This window comes from Onychostoma macrolepis, chromosome 16, assembly GCF_012432095.1.
Source record: "Onychostoma macrolepis isolate SWU-2019 chromosome 16, ASM1243209v1, whole genome shotgun sequence".
Taxonomy (NCBI): Eukaryota; Metazoa; Chordata; class Actinopteri; order Cypriniformes; family Cyprinidae; genus Onychostoma; species Onychostoma macrolepis.
In genome coordinates this window covers 25,811,770-25,830,138 of record NC_081170.1, presented here as the reverse complement: position 1 = coordinate 25,830,138, position 18,369 = coordinate 25,811,770, and the positions used below count along the sequence as shown (strand labels likewise).

The following is an 18,369-nucleotide window of genomic DNA, read 5'->3' as shown; positions in this document are numbered from 1 at the left end:
GAAATAGGCTTCTAAAGAGCATTTAGATATTTTTATTATGTATAACTGCATGTGATTGTTCTGCAGGTGTGTAGTGTGCTGGAAAGTTTAGAGCAGGAATACAAACGAGAGGAAGACTGGTGTGGAGGGACTGATAAACTGGGACCAAACTCAGAGTCTGATCACGTGACGCCCATGATCAGTAAACACCTGGAGCAGAAAGAGGCCTTCCTCAAGGTACCGAGCGCACACACTCATGCACTCAAGTATGTTCTCAAGTATCATTCCGATCAAAAATTTGGTGCAAATTTACTCAGAACCGACTCTTTTTTTCTCTATTTGAAGGCATGCACATTAGCAAGACGCAACGCTGATGTCTTCCTCAAGTACTTGCACAGAAACAGCGTGAATATGCCGGGAATGCTCGCACATGTCAAAGCCCCTGAACAACAAGTCAAGAGTAAGACTACATCCTCATTTTAAAAAGCAGTTTTATGACTGGTTTAAAGGACCAAATTTAACCATTATTTGCTATTTGATTACCATTATTATATTGTTATGACTCCAGGGTTTACGTGTGTTCTGTGTTTCTGATTTTGTCACTGTGTCCTGCAGACATCCTGAATGAGTTGCTGCAGCGGGAGAACCGGGTTCTGCACTTCTGGACCATGAGGAAGAGAAGGCTTGACCAGTGTCAGCAGTATGTGGTGTTTGAACGCAGTGCCAAACAGGTCAGTACCGGTTCAATCCAGGTCTGAACCAGTAAAAAGACAGAGTAGTGTACACTCATTTATTCAATGCAATTCCCAGAAAACTGAAATGGTGATAAATGGCTATTTTTAATGCAGTGCAGTGCCATATCTGTGTGCAATGTGCATCATACTCAAAAGTTTCTCAAAATTTCAAGCAAGAGGGTAGGAATATATCATCTCCTCACTTTCATCAAATGACAGAATTTTATTATTCAGACCCTACCGTCTAATTGAGCTGAAATGATTTTAATGTTATACACAATTGACTGGAACCACAACAAGTATTTCTGGAGTCTCAAATAACAGAACCATGTCAGGTCAAGCATTCAGTGGTTTGCGTGACTGCTGTGTAACCCGAAAGAGGTTCAACTTTCATACTTAAAAGAAAAAAGGTATGTATTTGTAGCTCTTACTAGCACTTCGTTTATATGTTGCCCTATTATGGTGAAAAAGCATCTGCCTAAAAAAATAACTGAAAATGTTCTCCTAATGCACATTTTCTGAAGTTGTGTAAATTGTGTCTGTTGCATAATTACAGTGTAGGGTTTCAGGAAGTCTGTGGTACTGGATGGAGTTTCTCTCTTCGTCTAAACGCTTGGTAATTGACAGGAAGAACTCTAGTTAGACCACACAGTGCTCTGCTGCAGTACTCACAGTCTTGTCCTGACGTGTAATGAGGGTGGCCTGCAAAGTTCCTCTTTGACACAGAAACGTTTTGTCGGTAAAAATTAGCGGCAAACCTGCATACAATGCAACCTATTCTGAAATCAGTTACTTTTAAATTGATATGAAAATGTTGAAGATTTCAAAATGAGATGGAGCACTTTTAGAGATCTCACTCCTTCTTGTGGACGCATGAGAGTATTACATATACACATGCGTTCCCACACGCTGGCTTTTTGTATATCCTTGTCTGGATTTCCCTTTTACATCTATTGTTAATAAAAGCTAATTATAATTTCTATAAACTAAACCTAACCTTGAAGACATTGTTTTGTCCCTTTACTGCTGTTCTTTTGAGGCAATTTCACCAAAAGCTTTGCTCCCACAAGATTAGAAAAACAACAACAACAAAAAATGCACATATTTGAGTTTTATCCTCTCACCATCTTATATTACTTGTCATTTTGACTTTTTTCTGCAGGCTTTGGAGTGGATCCATGATACAGGAGAGTTTTACCTGTCCACACACACCTCCACAGGCTCCACTATACACCACACACAGGAACTGCTGAAAGAACATGAAGAATTCCAGATTACAGCTAAGGTGTGTCTCAATATAGGGACATTTTGCTTTCTTATTTTCCTACATGCCTGTAAACGCTTGTGCATCAATATGAACATATAATTTACTCTCTGTCACCTTGTTCCAAACCAAGCTTTTTTCAGAGTCTTGTGAACAGATTTTACATACTTTGTAATATGCTAAAACAATATTTAAAAAAAAAAAATATATATATATATATAAAAACTGTTTTGTTAATATAATAAACTTTAAATTAAAATAATAAAATAAAATAAAAAACTTATTTTATGTCAGCTAGTTGCTGAGGCAGTATTTCTTATTTTCATTTAGTTTAACTTAATGTACTAAAAAACTAAAGTAACTGAAATAATAATAAGAGAAATTACATAGACATTTTGGAGAAATAAAAATGATAAAAATGAAAACTTTAACCATAATTAAGATTAAAAAAAAAAAAAAAATATATATATATATATATATATATATATATATATATATACATATGATACTATTCTGTGACTAAACTTTTTCTTTTTCAGATTATGATTTTTCTTTTTTTTTCATATGTCATGGGTACACAATGTGTAGTCACGGCCTCTAGATGTTGTGTTGAGGGAGCTATATAATTTTCTCATGGCCACAAGTTTAATGAAGTTTAATAAACAAACCTGTGTGACCATAGAAACCTATGATCATCAGAAATATAGAGTGATATTAAATTTTAAAAAAATTATTAATAAATTAACATTTCATATTGACAAAGGCATTAAGACATTAAGGCATTAAGGCTACATTGTATTATATTCAGTGTTGGGTGTAATTAGTTACTTTATACTAAATTAGTTTCCTTGAAAAGGTAAAGTAAGGGATTACTCTTATTTTTTTCTGTAATTTAATTACAGTCACTTCTTATGTAAATGAACTCAATACTGTGTATAGACTGTAGAACAATAATATACAATACAATAGTGGATTTAACATGAAAATTTAAAGTCTAACCTTAAAATGTATGCTTTTTATGCACCCTTCTCACTTTAAATACTTTGGTGAGTTAATAAAAATATTGGTAACACTTTAGTGTCCAATTCTCACTATTAACTAGTTGGTTATTAGCATGAATATTACTGGGATGTTAGCTGTTTATTGTTACTTAAAAAAACATATTAATGTCTTATTCTGCAAGACCTTATTCTAAATCCTTAACCCTACCCAATTCTTAAACTTAACAACTACTTTCCTAAGTATTAATAAGCAGAAATTAGGAGAATATTGAGGCAAAAGTCACAGTTAATAATAAGTTAATAGTGAGAACTGGACTCTAATCTAAAGTGTGACTAGAATCATTTATGTTGCTATCTGTTATGATATCTGATTCTGATTTTTGTTATTTATTTGAAAGAATTAAAAGAACTGTTTCGTGTTTATCCTTGTATCATTAACTTGTCAAGGTTGATATAGGTTTTAGAAAGTAATGAGTAATAAGTCATTAAATACTTTTTGGAGAGAGTAATTTGTACAGTAATCTAATTACACTGTTGTACAAGATGTAATTAGTGACTGGTAATTAATAATAACTAATTAATAGTAACTTACCCAACACTGACTATGTTATGTTATATTATGTTATATGAGGATCACAGTGTAAAGCGCTTTGAGTACTTAGAAAAGGGCTACGTAAATATAATAAATGATTATATTATATTATATAACTATCCCTTTAATTTTACAACTTAGCTCGTCCAAAGTTATTCTAAGACTGTGATTGTCAGCATGTTGCAGGTTTATCATCTTGCCAGCAAATCACAATACACCTCTCAGATTATATTTACACTCTGATCTGTGCCTCTGTGGAATCAGTGCAGCTCTCTCTATAGCTCACTCTCCCTCTCTCTCTCTCTCTTTCTCCCTAGCAAACCAAAGAGCGGGTAAAGTTGTTGATCCAGCTGGCTGATGGTTTTTGTGAGAAGGGCCACGCCCATGCGAGCGAGATTCAGAAATGGGTCGCCTCGGTGGACAAACGCTACCGTGACTTTTCCCTCCGCATGGACAAGTACCGCTCCTGCCTGGAGAAAGCGCTCGGCCTGTCCACTGACTCCAACAAAGCGGTGAGAGGGCTGGGAGAGTGGGTGTGTTGATGTGGCCTGCATGGCTGGAGTGCGGATGAACTGTATTTTTGCTCAAAGAGTCATTAACCATGTTAACGTATGAAAGAAAGGTGATTTCTGACCATCGAAACATTTCTTTTGGGGTTTCAGAGTAAAGGTCTGCAGTTGGACATCATTCCAGCCAGTGCTCCTGGTGCAGAGGTCAAGCTCAGAGACGTCAACCATGAACTCAATGAGGAGAAACGCAAATCGGCCCGCAGAAAAGAGTATGTCTTTTAAACCTGATCGTATGATATCAAGCCAACAGCAGGAAGTACTGAAAGGGCGGAGTTAATACTTCATCTGAAGAAAGTCCAGCTTTAGTTACTTTGTGTTTTGTGGAAACACCCATAAATATGCATACTGAAGTAAACATGTTTTCATTTTTGAGGATTTTTATACTAGAATGAAACCCCTCCCAGAGGTATTGTGCTTTCAAACAAATGTTGACAATAGGTCTCTGGTGCATTGCCCTGTTACCTCTCTCTTTTCAGGTTTATAATGGCAGAGCTCATTCAGACCGAGAAGACATATGTGAGAGACCTGCGGGAGTGTATGGATGTAAGTGCTGTTGTCACGGTTTGCTCCGTACGGACCAACATTTAGAGGGTGTGGTACACCAATGTCCACTTTGGACAGATCACAAAAGCCCTGTGCTATAAATGTATTCACTGCAGTACAGCCTAAGAACAATCCAGTTCATCCAGGAATAGCTACTGTTTGATCTCATGAAAAGATTGAGTGTCATTAAAACACTGACCATGTTTACATGCACCATTTTTGAATCCAAAAAAGTGCTCCACAGCTATTGGAATATTCATGCACTTTGGAATACAAATGCGATCATGTTCTGAAAATAATACATGTGCATTCTTTTTCTTTCATTCTCTTCTGGGGGAAAAATAAAGAAAGCTGTCTGTGATTCATTTATTATGATGCATTTTCGTAATTTTGCACAGTAATTGAATCAGCTCATTTATTTTCATTCACATCCTGGACAATAGCATACGCAAACTGTAGGTTATCTCAAAGGGTGTTTTAACCCATCTGTATGTTGATTTATGTTTATTTCAACTAAGGTTTGTAACAGAAATCAATAGTTCGATCTGCTTGTTCTATTGTAGCAACCAGAATTACTTTTGTTATGATGTTTGAGGTTAAACATTAATATTCGGTTTCAGTGTATATTCTGGGTAATATGGTTTATAACCTAGAATTCTGATTAATACAGTCATTATATACCCTTTTATATACCCAAAGGGTATATTTACCCAAAACATACCCTTTTTAATATCATGTTCTTGTTTTCATAATCATTTAATAATACATTTGATGACAATTATAAGAGAATGTTCTTCGCTTCAGGCATACTTTCCATTGAAATTATTGAAGATGCATTTGAAGAAAAATTGTATTAACCAATAGTATCAGAGCCAACTATCCACAATCTGAACACATCCAGATAGATAAAGTCTAACAATGTAAACACTGAAATACGGAATTTGTCTTTGAAAGTGTAATGGTATTAGTCTGTTATCACATTGTTGGAAAAAATTCTAAGTGTGAGTGTTTGGGTTTCAGACATATCTGTGGGAGATGACCAGTGGTGTGGAGGAGATTCCCCCAGGGATTGTCAACAAAGAGCACATCATTTTTGGCAACATGCAAGACCTATACGAGTTCCATCACAAGTCAGTGAACCTTACAAACTGCAATTCTTATAATTATGTATTTCTAACTTCCTTTACTTAGCATTTCCCTATGCCCTTCTCTGTCCTTTCTCAGTATTTTCCTTAAAGAACTGGAAAAATATGAGCAGCTTCCAGAGGATGTGGGCCACTGTTTCGTCACATGGGTGAGTGTCAGTGTGCTAGAGATTGGCTAATCTTATCAAGAAGTGCACCAGACTCATGTAACATTATATTGATATTAAATCAGATCATTAGAACACATATCTGGGTTGCACTGTATTTGACAGTACACGCACTTACAGTTTACATACAATGAAAGTACTGAGTAATATAAGGTATAATATATAATATAACTTTTTAAATTTAAATGGGTTTAGGTTCAGGGTTAGCACCTTGTTATTATAGTAATAATTATTGTTATTATAGTCAAATGTTTGGGAATTAAATGTTATTCTTTGTACTCTCTATTCATCAAAGAATCCAAAAGAAAAAAACAATTGTCAGTTTCCACAAAAATATTAAGTAGCACAATCTTTTTCAACTGTGATGATAAATCTAAATATTACTTGAGCAACAAATTAGCATATTTGAATGATTTTTTTTTTTTTTTTTTGAAGGATCATGTGACACTGAAGGCTGAAAATTCAGCTTTGCCATCAAATGAATAAAACACATTTTATATTAAATAATAAAATAAAATTGTTATTTATTGTTGTTTTAATTATAATGTTTTACAATTTTAATGTTTTCACTGTATTTTTAATCAAATAAGATTCCTATTAATAGAAAGCAGTGATTGAGCTCCTATTTAAAACAGCTATATTGCAATATTTATGAAGTATCTCTTAAATCAGTGTTTATTTAATATTTTTTTCTGATAACAGCTTATCATTCTAAAAGAGTTATTAGAGTTGAAAACAGAGCATCTTCATGTTCAAAATGTTTAAAATGTTTTGTATGTGTGCTTTATTTTTAGGCGGATAAGTTTCAGATGTATGTGAATTACTGTAAGAACAAGCCTGACTCCACTCAGCTGATTCTGGACCACGCGGGGACCTATTTTGATGTGAGTATTAGGCAAACTAATCATAAAATTAATTTGATTGTGTGTAAGGACATACAATTCTGCGAAAGTATTCCTTCTACACATTTTAATCAATTTATTTATTCAGATTATTTAACACGTTTTGTGTGTATTTGACAGAGAATGTGGGTGTTTATATGAATATGCATGTGACATTGTGTATTTGTGGTAGTAATAGTGTGTGTGTGTTAATGTGTATATGTATTGGAATGCATGTGTGTATGTGTGGTGTTTGTGTGTGTGTGTGTGTGTGTGGGGCTCCTGTGATCTGTTCAGTTCTGTTCTTGAGCTGGTAGGTGGAGGTCTTAGAGAGAGGGCACTTCCTGTGTGTCTGGGGGTGGGTGGGAGACCAGTGATGCCTCACTATTAAACTGTTGCCAGACGAGCAGAAAAGACGGACTCTTCTTTCAGGGCTGAGCACTGATGAATGACTGTAGCCTTGAGATCCGCTTTTGCAAAATTGCTATCAAGAAGCTATTAAGAATTAAAAAGATAAGGATAAATGGTTACTTGTTGTTTTACAGCATGTGTTTAAGGTGTTTGTGTGAAAGATATTTTTTGTTTTGAGTAAAAGACTTGTGCTTTACTGTATGTGTACAGGAAATCCAACAGAGACACAGGCTGGCTAATTCCATCTCATCATACCTTATTAAACCAGTTCAGAGGATCACCAAGTATCAGCTTCTCCTGAAGGTATGTGTACTACAATTCATTAAATAAACTCAGCGCAGTTCAGATTCTTCATTATACAAAAAACAATCAATAATCAGATTTTAGCACAGACTTAAAAAGACAGGTTTCTAACTAAACATACACAACATAAACCCAGCACTGAGCCAACACAAACTCAGCACAGTAACTACAGTACAGACCCTACCCAAAGCCAGCACAGACTAAATACAGATCCTTCACAATACAAGCACAAATTAAGCACAGACCTACGACAAAACCTGCAAAAAATTAAATGTGAACTAGTTCCTGCTCAGGTCAGAACCAGCTTATAGCCAGCCCAGGACCAACTTAAACCAGCTCAAACCAGCTGCCATGCTTCAAAACATACCTAACCAGAATATGCCCGTTTTGTCAAGAGGGAACACTGATCTACCACAAACCTAGCACAGATTAAACATAAAACTGCCACAGACCCAATACAGACTAAACCTAGAACTATCACAAACCCAACACAGACCCAGCACAGACTAAACCTAGAACTATCACATACCCAACACAGACTAAACCTAGAGCTGTCACAAACCCAACACAGACTACACACAGACCCAGCACAGACTAAACCTAGAGCTATCACAAACCCAACACAGACTAAACACAGACCCCACACAGACTAAACCTAGAACTATCACAGACCCCGCACAAACTAAACCTAATTCTATCACAAACCCAACACAGACTAAACACAGACCCAGCACAGACTAAACCTAGAACTATCACATACCCAACACAGACTAAACCTAGAGCTGTCACAAACCCAACACAGACTAAACACAGACCCAGCACAGACTAAACCTAGAGCTATCACAAACCCAACACAGACTAAACACAGACCCCACACAGACTAAACCTAGAACTATCACAGACCCCGCACAGACTAAACCTAATTCTATCACAAACCCAACACAGACTAAACACAGACCCAGCACAGACTAAACCTAGAACTATCACAAATCCAACAGAGACTAAACACAGACTAAACCAAGAACTATCACAGACCTCGCACAGACTAAACCTAGAAATATCACAAATCCAACACAGACTAAACACAGACCCAGCACAGACTAAAACTAGAACTATCACAAACCCAGCTAACATAAAACCATCACAGACTAAACATAAAAACATCACAAACCCAGAACAGGCCAAACATTGAACTGTCACAAACCTAACACAGACTAAACACAGAACCATCACAGACCCAGCAAAGACCCAACATGAACCAAGCACAGAGCAACAATGGTCGGGCACAAATTCACCACAGACCCAAAAACAATCCAAGACTAAACACACCTTTACCCAAACCAAAATGCGGGTCCAAAAGATACATTAAGGTTTAATATGGTATTACAAAATCCAAATAAAAGCACAAAATCTTCAGTGTATATCTTCAATTGTAAAAATGAAATTGTTATGTTTGTTTATAGGAACTATTGACGTGTTGTGAGGAGGGTAAAGGAGAAATTAAAGATGGCCTGGAGGTTATGCTTAGTGTGCCCAAAAAAGCTAATGATGCTATGCACCTCAGCATGCTGGATGGTGAGTAACAAACATACACACACAGACACAGCTTGATAAACCAAACCCAATCCTTCTTCTTTAATCTTTTATCGTTGTTCAACCTCTCTTTCCTTTTTGCTCTCTCACTCTCAGGTTTTGATGAGAACATTGAGTCTCAGGGTGAGTTGATTCTGCAGGAGTCATTCCAGGTTTGGGATCCAAAGACTCTGATTCGCAAGGGCAGAGAGCGGCACCTCTTCCTTTTTGAGATGTCTCTCATCTTCAGCAAGGACGTCAAAGACTCCAACGGAAGGAGCAAGTACCTCTTCAAGAGCAAGCTCATGGTACGGGTTTTGCTTTAATTTTGTTTAGTTGTTTAAATAAAGAAATGCTTGCTTATCGGGTTACGGATGGCCATACTTTGTAATAGACTGAATTATTTCATGTTTGATCTATGCTTTTTTACTCTGCCTAGACCTTAGAACTAGGAGTTACTGAACATGTGGAAGGAGATCCATGTAAATTTGCACTCTGGGTTGGACGGACACCTACCTCAGACAACAAAATAGTCCTAAAGGTATGATTCACATTCCAAATTGATACTTCATCCAATTGTTTTTTTCAGTACGGCTATCACTTATTTTTGGCTTCTAATAAATGTTTTCTTTGCTTTCAAGTTTCTTTTTATCTAAACATTGCTAACTGGCACAGCATACAAGCATGTATGCACCTGATCTTAAATCAAATGGATTTTTCTATTAGTCTTTGTTATGAAATAAAAAGTATCATTCATCTGAGGATCCTTGAAATAGATCACATGAGTGGATATCTTTTCAGGTTTTGAATTTTCAAGTACTGTAGCTCTGACTTGAGTTATTCCATTGTATGAAATCATTTTGTAAGACTTGTAAGCATTTTAAATAACCGCTTGTGTAACTTGTGTCTCTGAATGTTTGCCCTTCATCTCTGAAGACGTAATTGAATCATGTAATGACTCATATGCCATTACATATGTGACTCTGGTCCACAAAACCAGTCTTAAGTGTTTTAAGATTTATACATCATCTGAAAGCTGAATAAATAAGCTTTCCATTGATGTATGGTTTGTTAGGATCAGACAATATTTGGCCGAGATACAAATATTTGAAAATCTGGAATCTGAGGGTGCAAAAAAATCTAAAAATTTAGAATATCGCCTTTAAAGTTGTCCAAATTAATTCTATTAGTTTTGACCCATACAATGTATTTTTGGCTATTGCTACAAATATACCCCAGCGACTTAACACTGGTTGTGTGGTCCAGGGTCACATATGTTTTCTCACATGTAAATAGACAGACACATGGATGCAAAATAGACGCTCTCATGTTCGCAATTGTAGCCTGACAGTTATTAAACATAGTTTTCACCTATTTTACTTCTGTAATCTGCAGTATTCCCAAGTGGGAATTGATTTTATCCTTTGGGAATTGACTGAATCATTGATTGAGATTCTTTGACAGGTGGCTAGGGATCTTAAAGGAAAGTACATTAAGAAGCAGAGCAATTTATTATATTTTAATAAAAGATTAGAAAAACTTTTTTTTTATGTGCATAGTAAGACCAGGAACACATTAAGTAGGTAAACAGTGTTTGACTTCATTTGAACTCTGATTGCATGTTGTCATTATTTTTGCCACAGATCTGTAGGCTTTGACAATTCCAATTGCTATTTAGGTCTGTTGTGTAAATTGAGGTTCATTAATATTTTGTGGTGTTCAATGCATCCCCAGGCTTCATGTATTGAAAACAAACAGGATTGGATTAAACATGTACGTGAAGTTATCCAGGAGCGTACCATCCATTTACGGGGGGCACTCAAAGAGCCAATCCACATTCCCAAAGCCACTGCAACCAAACACAAGGGCAAACGGTACGTTAACAACTCGCATCAATCCAAATCAGTAAGCATGTATGAACCTCTAGATCTCAGAATATGTGAACATTGAAGAAACAAGTTTTATGGATATCAGTATCTTGTCTCTGACATTGACTGTCTAACCAGGGTGCCTTTTCCTTGGTCAGTTTGCACTTTTGAATGATATATATTATGTTGAATAACAGGGACAGAGAGGACCTAGACAGTCAGGGTGATGCAAGCAGTCAGCCAGACACCATCTCCATCGCCTCCCGCACCTCCCAGAACACACTGGATAGCGACAAGGTGAGTGTGAAAATCTGTCGACCTAAGTCTTAAAGTGCCATGCTGCACCCGGTGTTCGGTTCTGGTGTTTTGTTGACATGTTTAAACCTGCAGCATTTTAAGAACAAGGAAAAGTGTTTAATGTCTGTACTGAATGTTTTAGCCTCACCCTAAAAGCAAGAATTTATTATTATGATTATTTTAATAACCCAAGATTTAATATGCTGTTATGGTTAAAAAATATTTGTGCCATCACATTCAAAGACCACTGTAATGAAACTTGTAATACTGAAATCAAGTTCTTAAAGGCATAGTTCACCCAAGACTGAAAATTCTGCCACAATGTCATTCTAAACCCATAAGACTTCCCATTAAACTTCGTAACACAAATGAAGATATTTTTAATATTCTTTCATCATTTTTGTCCATCCATTCTCACGTCAAGTAATATAGCCTATGTGTTCACCATACACTCTAAAAAATGCTGGGTTAAATACAACCCAGTGCTGGGTAAATATTGGACAGAACACATGCTGGGTTGTTTTCAAACAACAGTTGGGTTAAATGTTCAACCCAACCGCTGGGTCTAAACAACCAAATTGCTGGGTTCGTCCATATTTTACCCAGCGCTGGGTTGTATTTAACCCAGCATTTTTAGAGCGTATTTGATGAGCTCTATGTATGTGCAAGGAAGACTTGGTTTAAACTGCTCGATTCACATGGATTACTTTTACAATGTCTTTTGAAGCATTAATATTTTGTTTGTGTGGACTTTAAATGGATGGACAAAAATTATGAGAAAATATTAAAAGTTGTGTTAATTTGTGTTCTGAAGATGAAATATGAGGGTAATTTTGGGGGGTAAACTATCTCTTTTATTTCTCTTTTATTTAGTGCTCATGGAACACTATGGACATTTGCAATGTCTATAAGGTTTATTTAATCTTCACCAAAATTGGTTCTGATCATCTTCAATCCAGTAAATGGATTTCTGATGTTCAAAACTATTAATGTGCTAGTGACTAATTAATTAGAAGTGCAATATATTAGAAGTGCTATATATACAAAAGTTTGCAGTTATATTTACCACAAAATCCTGACGAAATCTTACTGATTTTATGACAGCATCACCTTCTGGTGAAAAGTTACAAGTACTTCTAGAAATACTTATTGCCTTTAAACTGCATATCCTACAATCACTGGTGAGGATTCTATGACTAAACAAGTTTACATGCCATGTTTGTGCCATCTGTGTGGTTGGCCCCATTATTGCTGCTTGAAGCTATATTCCATAATAGGCATTTCATATCAGATGGATGAGCATTCATTTGAAGTACTTCATCGTTACATCTTGTTCTGAGCCAAAGATTTTAAGAAGAAAATCTTGTTCCCGCCCCTAAATTCACCCTCTTCTTTAGAGATAATACTGAGCTGCTGGAAAATCAGTAAAATGTTCCTGAGCAAAAAAACATTTGCTTCATTCATCTCTGTCAAGGCTACCTCAGACAAAAGGCTGCGCCACACTGGCTTGTGTTCAAGAAACAGGCTACACCTACAATAAAACTGATTTTAATTATGAATCAAATCTTAAAGAACAGTTGATTCCAGGCATTAGTTTTTAGAGACAAGGGTTACATGTGGGTGAATCTTCAAATAAGGCCACTTTCACTACTTCTTGACAAATGATTTTGGTATTGTTGTATTGTGGTATTGTTGGTATTGGTAATGTTTGATGAATTTGAATGAATGAAATGTTAGATTGTTTCTAAATAAAAATAAAACAAATCTCAAAATAGAACCTGTGCCATAACACTTTAACAGTAATAAAGCTACTCATTATCATTATCTTAAAATGAATTAGATTTCTGTCACTATGCAGTTGTGGAAAAAATGACTCATCAGTGGCGAGGTGGTAATCACAGCATTATTGGGGACATTTTGTTGTCAAGTTGTTTGTCAAGTGACATTTAATCATATAGCGCTTCATACAATACAGACAGTGGTATCAGTGGTAATGTTTTAAAATGAATAAATTATGAAACAATTTTAATTTCAGCTGTAAAGCAGCTCTACAGAAAACAATAGTGCCATTATTCAGCTCAATCTAGTTACCTCAATGTTATTTAGTTCAGTAGTGTCAATGTTCATCAATTATTAAGTTCAGCTATAAGCAACAATGCAATTAGTGTCATATAAATTAGTGAAATATAAATACTTAATTAATTAAACATTTAAAAAAAAAATGGTTTCTTAAGTGCAAAGCAAACATTTTTATGAAATTATTATATGTGACCCTGGACCATAAAACCAGTCGTAAGTAGCACGGGTATATTTGTAGCAATAGCCAACGATACATTGTATGGGTCAAAATTATCAATTTTTCTTTTATGCCAAAAATCATTAGAATATTAAGTAAAGATCATGTTCCATGAAGATATTTTGTGAATCTCCTACCGTAAATATGTCAAAACTTATTTTTTGGATTAGTAATATGCATTGCTAAGAACTTAATTTGGACCACTGTAAATGCATTTTTTTCAATATTTTGATTTGTATTTTTTTATTTTTTATTTTATTTTTTTGCACCCTCAGATTCCAGATATTCAAATAGTTGTATCTCGGCCAAATATTGTCCTATCCTAACAAACCATACATCAATGGAAAGCGTATTTATTCAGATGATGTATAAAGCTCAATTTCAGAAATTGACCCTTGGTTTTGTGGTCCAGGGTCACATATGGATGAATGTTAAATATTAGTAAATAAAGCAGTAAAATTCTTTATAGTCTCTCGTTTAGAATGTTTTAGGATTTTTATGAGAAGTTTTTATATATACAAACATTCTCCTAATTGAATATGAAATCAGCCATACAAGAAGTTTGGACACAGTGGCGTCCAGTAGTTCCAACATTCAATTAACCTGATTACCAACAGACGTAATGAAGGCTCCTCGTTGGGGAACGTTTGATGCTTCATTTGCTTTGGATTTAGCAGCACAGACGCTTGTCTTCCCACTCACAGTCAGTGCTCTCCTCTCACACGCCTTCACACATGTGCGTGTTCTTGTCACCGATATGTATTGCATGTATCCTCCTACAGCAACACACGTTACTTGCTGATACTCTCCAATCTAAACACACTTGAACATCTTAGTCCTTCTCTGTCTTGTCTTCCATGTCGGTCCCTTCCCTGTCTCCTTGTGACATACACAAACACGTCAAGAGTCACAAAATTCACTCATGTACCCTGACGACCCCACACAAAGGCTCACTGTTTTAGACATCTTAACGCACACAGAGCCCTCTCAGTTCACGGTGAGGTGAAAAGGTGAAGCCCTCAGAAGTGGACGAGTTCCTGCACGTCACTTCTAATGAGCATTAATTTGCCTCCTGCTCCTTTAAATCTTGGCACATTGTGTCCATCTCTGCCTCCTCTCCCTTCCTCCTGCCAGGCGTCACTCCTTCAGACTGATTCCATCTCCGTGGCAATGCGAGGATTTGTCAGCAGCCTTCAACCGCCTGCCACTTTACCTCACTGGAGTTCTGAATGCTTGAGCGTGAACTGTAGATGGGATTCATTTTGATAAGACGCGGTTATTCAGCGCTCTGTGTTCCAGATTGAAGAATATGGCATTGTTGGAAATGTTTTTTTTTGACCCAGACCATTCTTCTGTGTGATGTTTCCTGCATAAGGACTTACTAGGGGTTGTTGTTTTGGTAGAAACATGGCTTGTAAAGGTTCAGGGACAGTGGCTCACCTTTTGAGCTCATTGGCAATGCCACATTACCAGTGGGTACGTTCAATATGCCTCTTTTTTGTCACGTTTGTTGTCTTTATTGCATGTATTTGAATTTGTAATGTGACTTTATGCCTTCCTCCACAGTTGTCTGGTGGTTCAGAGTTGACGGTGGTCATCCACGACTTCATGGCCAGTAATGGATCAGAGTTGACTGTACGCAGAGGTCAGACGGTGGAGCTGGTAGAAAGGCCCCAGGACAAGCCCGACTGGTGTCTAGTTCGCACCACTGACCGTTCACCTGCCCAGGAGGGCCTGGTTCCCAGCTCTATGCTTTGCATCGCCCATTCCCGAAGTAGCATGGAGATGGAGGGCATTTTCAACCATAAAGGTAAGATGGACAGCTTTCCTGGGTTAGATTTGATTGGACTAAATTTACTTAAAAGCTTTGGGGGTTTTTTGGATGTTCATGCTGGTCCTTCCTAGATATGGGGTCAGATCGAGATGGGTTCGTTTATTTAGATTTACACTTCACAGAGGCTGCACTACTTGAATTTGTCGGTGTTTCGAGTTTGTGAGGTCCTGAGAATCTGGAATAGTGTTTGATGTTCCTCTCCAGTCATGGGAAGAGCTTCTGTGTAAATGCTTGAGGGATTACTCAAAGACACGCCAACACACGCGTCTGGGGTTTCCAGCTGGTCCTTTGTGTAAGAGCTGTTGAGTAACCACCTTTGACTTGATAGGAATCTCAGCTTTTTAATTAATCTTTTTTGGTAGCATTTTAAAAATCATTTGATTTTTATTAAATACTTAGAGGATTGATCTTTAATTACAATAATTATGGATACAGATTTCTAGCTGTGTGCAAGCTTAAACATGAAATATACAAACCAAAATTAAATCGGATTATCCTAATATGGGTGCCAGATATTGTGTGTTTTCCCTCAGGAGGAATGGTTCAACGCTGTGTACAGGTGTGTGTTTGCTCTTGACTCACCCTGAACCCAAATAAAATTTTAATTGCAGTCCAGCTTTGCTCTTTCTTGTTAGGGTTGAAGTGTGTTGAGCGTGCAGTAACCATGGTGATGGGCTGTGTCAGGTGATGAACAGGGTTGCCAGGCTGCTGGGAATTTCCCTGCTAGGATTATATGCATGTACACAGGACAGTTAATGTGATCTTGTGATTTCGGTCATGCAATTAAAACCAACCATTTTGTAAACAATAATACATAAGTTTGGGGTCAGTATTTCTTTTTCAAAGAAATTAGTACTTTTACAGCAAGGACACATGAATGTGATCAAAAGTGACAGTAAAGACATTTAAATGCATTTAAAAGAAAAAAGAAAATCTATTTAAAATAAGTGCTGTTCTTATAAACTTCATATTCATCAGAATCCTTATTATTATATTAAAATAGAAAAAAAGTTATTTTAGATTGTAATATTATTTCACAATATTGCAGTTTTTACTGTATTCATTTTCAAATCATTTTAATAAAATATTTAATTAAGGTTGGACCTTATTGACACTTTATCAGACCTCTTGAAATCCTGAGATGTACTTGTTATCCCGCTAATATTGTATTGTAAGTCCGCCTCCCCACGTTTTTTTTGTTTGTTTGTTTGTTTGTTTGTTTGTTTATGGGCAGATCTCGGGCTCTGCTATAAAAAGTTATAAATCAAAAATGTTTAAGAAATAAACATTTTTAATTAAATACATTTATTGTAGTATAAATAGTATATTTTATGTCATTTATTATCATATTAGGGGTGTAACGGTTCACAAAATTCATGGTTCGGTTCGATATGACACAGTGGTGTCACCGTTTGGTACATTGTCGATACAGGGGGTGGCGGGGAGGGAATTGCTTTCGTCACACTGTTGGAAATTTTTCTGTTTTAAACCATGAAGGTGAGCCAATGGATATCACTTAAGCAACGTGCAAACTTTCTTATGAACGTCTTAATCTCAATCAGTTCACTGCGCAGAAAGTGAAAGTAAAAATGGAAAGACGGAGCTCTCGGCATCTGACGGCATTCCCTCAGAGACGACGAGAGACAAATCTACTTCAACATATGCTGATAACACTATATAGCTAACTGTTTTAATTTATTCCCTTAATATTTCTTTTGTGGCCCATAGCCTACATAGTGAGAAAAAAAAATGAGAAGAAATGTATTTTGTGTTAAACAGGTTGTTTTTGAATGTCGGTGCTTGAAATAGGTTAAATAAAGCTTTTTATTTCATTGATTTTTATTGATGACTGTAGTATTAATATTTTAATTATAGGCCTATAATTAATTGTATAATAGACCTGTTTTAAAACATTTTATCTTTTGTTATCCTCCGCTTCAGTAATGCGGTAATATTGCGGGGGATATTAATGTTAGGCCTAATTTTAATTTAATAATAAAAGTAACTTCATAATAATAATAGGCCTAATAAAAATAAGAATGTAACAGACCTACATTAATTGGAAATGCCAAATCCTCTTAATATTGCCAATAACTGATGTTTTTGACAATATCCCTGGCTATCATCGATACAAGATCATCGTCTTTCGACGCAACCCAGCAAGTTTTCGCAGTTCATGCCCTGCGTGCTCCTCCACTAGACAGCACGTTGCCTGTTACGTTGTTTGGGCTGCTTATATTTCACACACTTTCAGCTCTTTTATTTTAGAAATGTAATAGGATTAGTCCATCGAATCGTTCGGTTTGTAATGTGTACCGAACTGAAAGCCTCGTACCAAATGGCTCAATACGAATACGTGTATCGTTACACCCCTATATAATATTATGTATAATAATAAAATATTTAAAGCATTAAAACATGGGTAACATTTGGAATGTGACCTATTTCAAAGAGAAGGTGAATATTTGTGGGAAAATATTTAGATGAGATCTGCTGGGATTTTAATAAATACATTGCAGATATGCTCACTGAAACAAGGGGAAACCGTTTTTAGCTATTATGCCGCCAGCAGTTGGAATCAGCTTCCAGAAGAGATCAGATGTGCTAAAACATTAGCCACATTTAAATCCAGACTCAAAACCCATCTGTTTAGCTGTACATTTATTGAATGAGCACTGTTCTACGTCCGAACTGATTGCACTGTACTTCATGTATAATAATTTTCTATTTTTAACTGTTTTAAATTCATTTTAAATCAATTTCTAAATCATTTTAATAGTTTTTAAGTTCCCTGTTTTATTGTTGTGACTATTTTTTATGTTTATTTTACTTCCTTTTATGTAAAGTACTTTGAATTACCATTGTGTATGAAATGTGCATAAATAAACTCGCCTTGCCTTGCCTAAATTGTGG

At 36.1% G+C, this 18,369-nt stretch overlaps 1 protein-coding gene across 4 annotated transcripts in view; it reads left to right on the top strand.

Moving 5' to 3' along the window:
* Positions 1–18,369, top strand: part of triob (trio Rho guanine nucleotide exchange factor b) — a 137,796-nt gene that overhangs the window by 92,508 nt on the left and 26,919 nt on the right. For all 4 annotated transcript variants that reach the window (XM_058746790.1, XM_058746789.1, XM_058746788.1 and 1 more), the window contains 17 exons: positions 67–216; positions 325–439; positions 595–710; positions 1,876–1,998; positions 3,888–4,082; positions 4,233–4,348; positions 4,616–4,682; positions 5,703–5,812; positions 5,907–5,976; positions 6,789–6,878; positions 7,497–7,589; positions 9,053–9,164; positions 9,279–9,469; positions 9,601–9,702; positions 10,896–11,035; positions 11,227–11,326; positions 15,189–15,432. In XM_058746790.1, the coding sequence (XP_058602773.1) occupies positions 67–216; positions 325–439; positions 595–710; positions 1,876–1,998; positions 3,888–4,082; positions 4,233–4,348; positions 4,616–4,682; positions 5,703–5,812; positions 5,907–5,976; positions 6,789–6,878; positions 7,497–7,589; positions 9,053–9,164; positions 9,279–9,469; positions 9,601–9,702; positions 10,896–11,035; positions 11,227–11,326; positions 15,189–15,432 (2,134 nt within the window). The remainder of the gene's footprint in view (positions 1–66; positions 217–324; positions 440–594; positions 711–1,875; positions 1,999–3,887; positions 4,083–4,232; positions 4,349–4,615; positions 4,683–5,702; positions 5,813–5,906; positions 5,977–6,788; positions 6,879–7,496; positions 7,590–9,052; positions 9,165–9,278; positions 9,470–9,600; positions 9,703–10,895; positions 11,036–11,226; positions 11,327–15,188; positions 15,433–18,369) is intronic.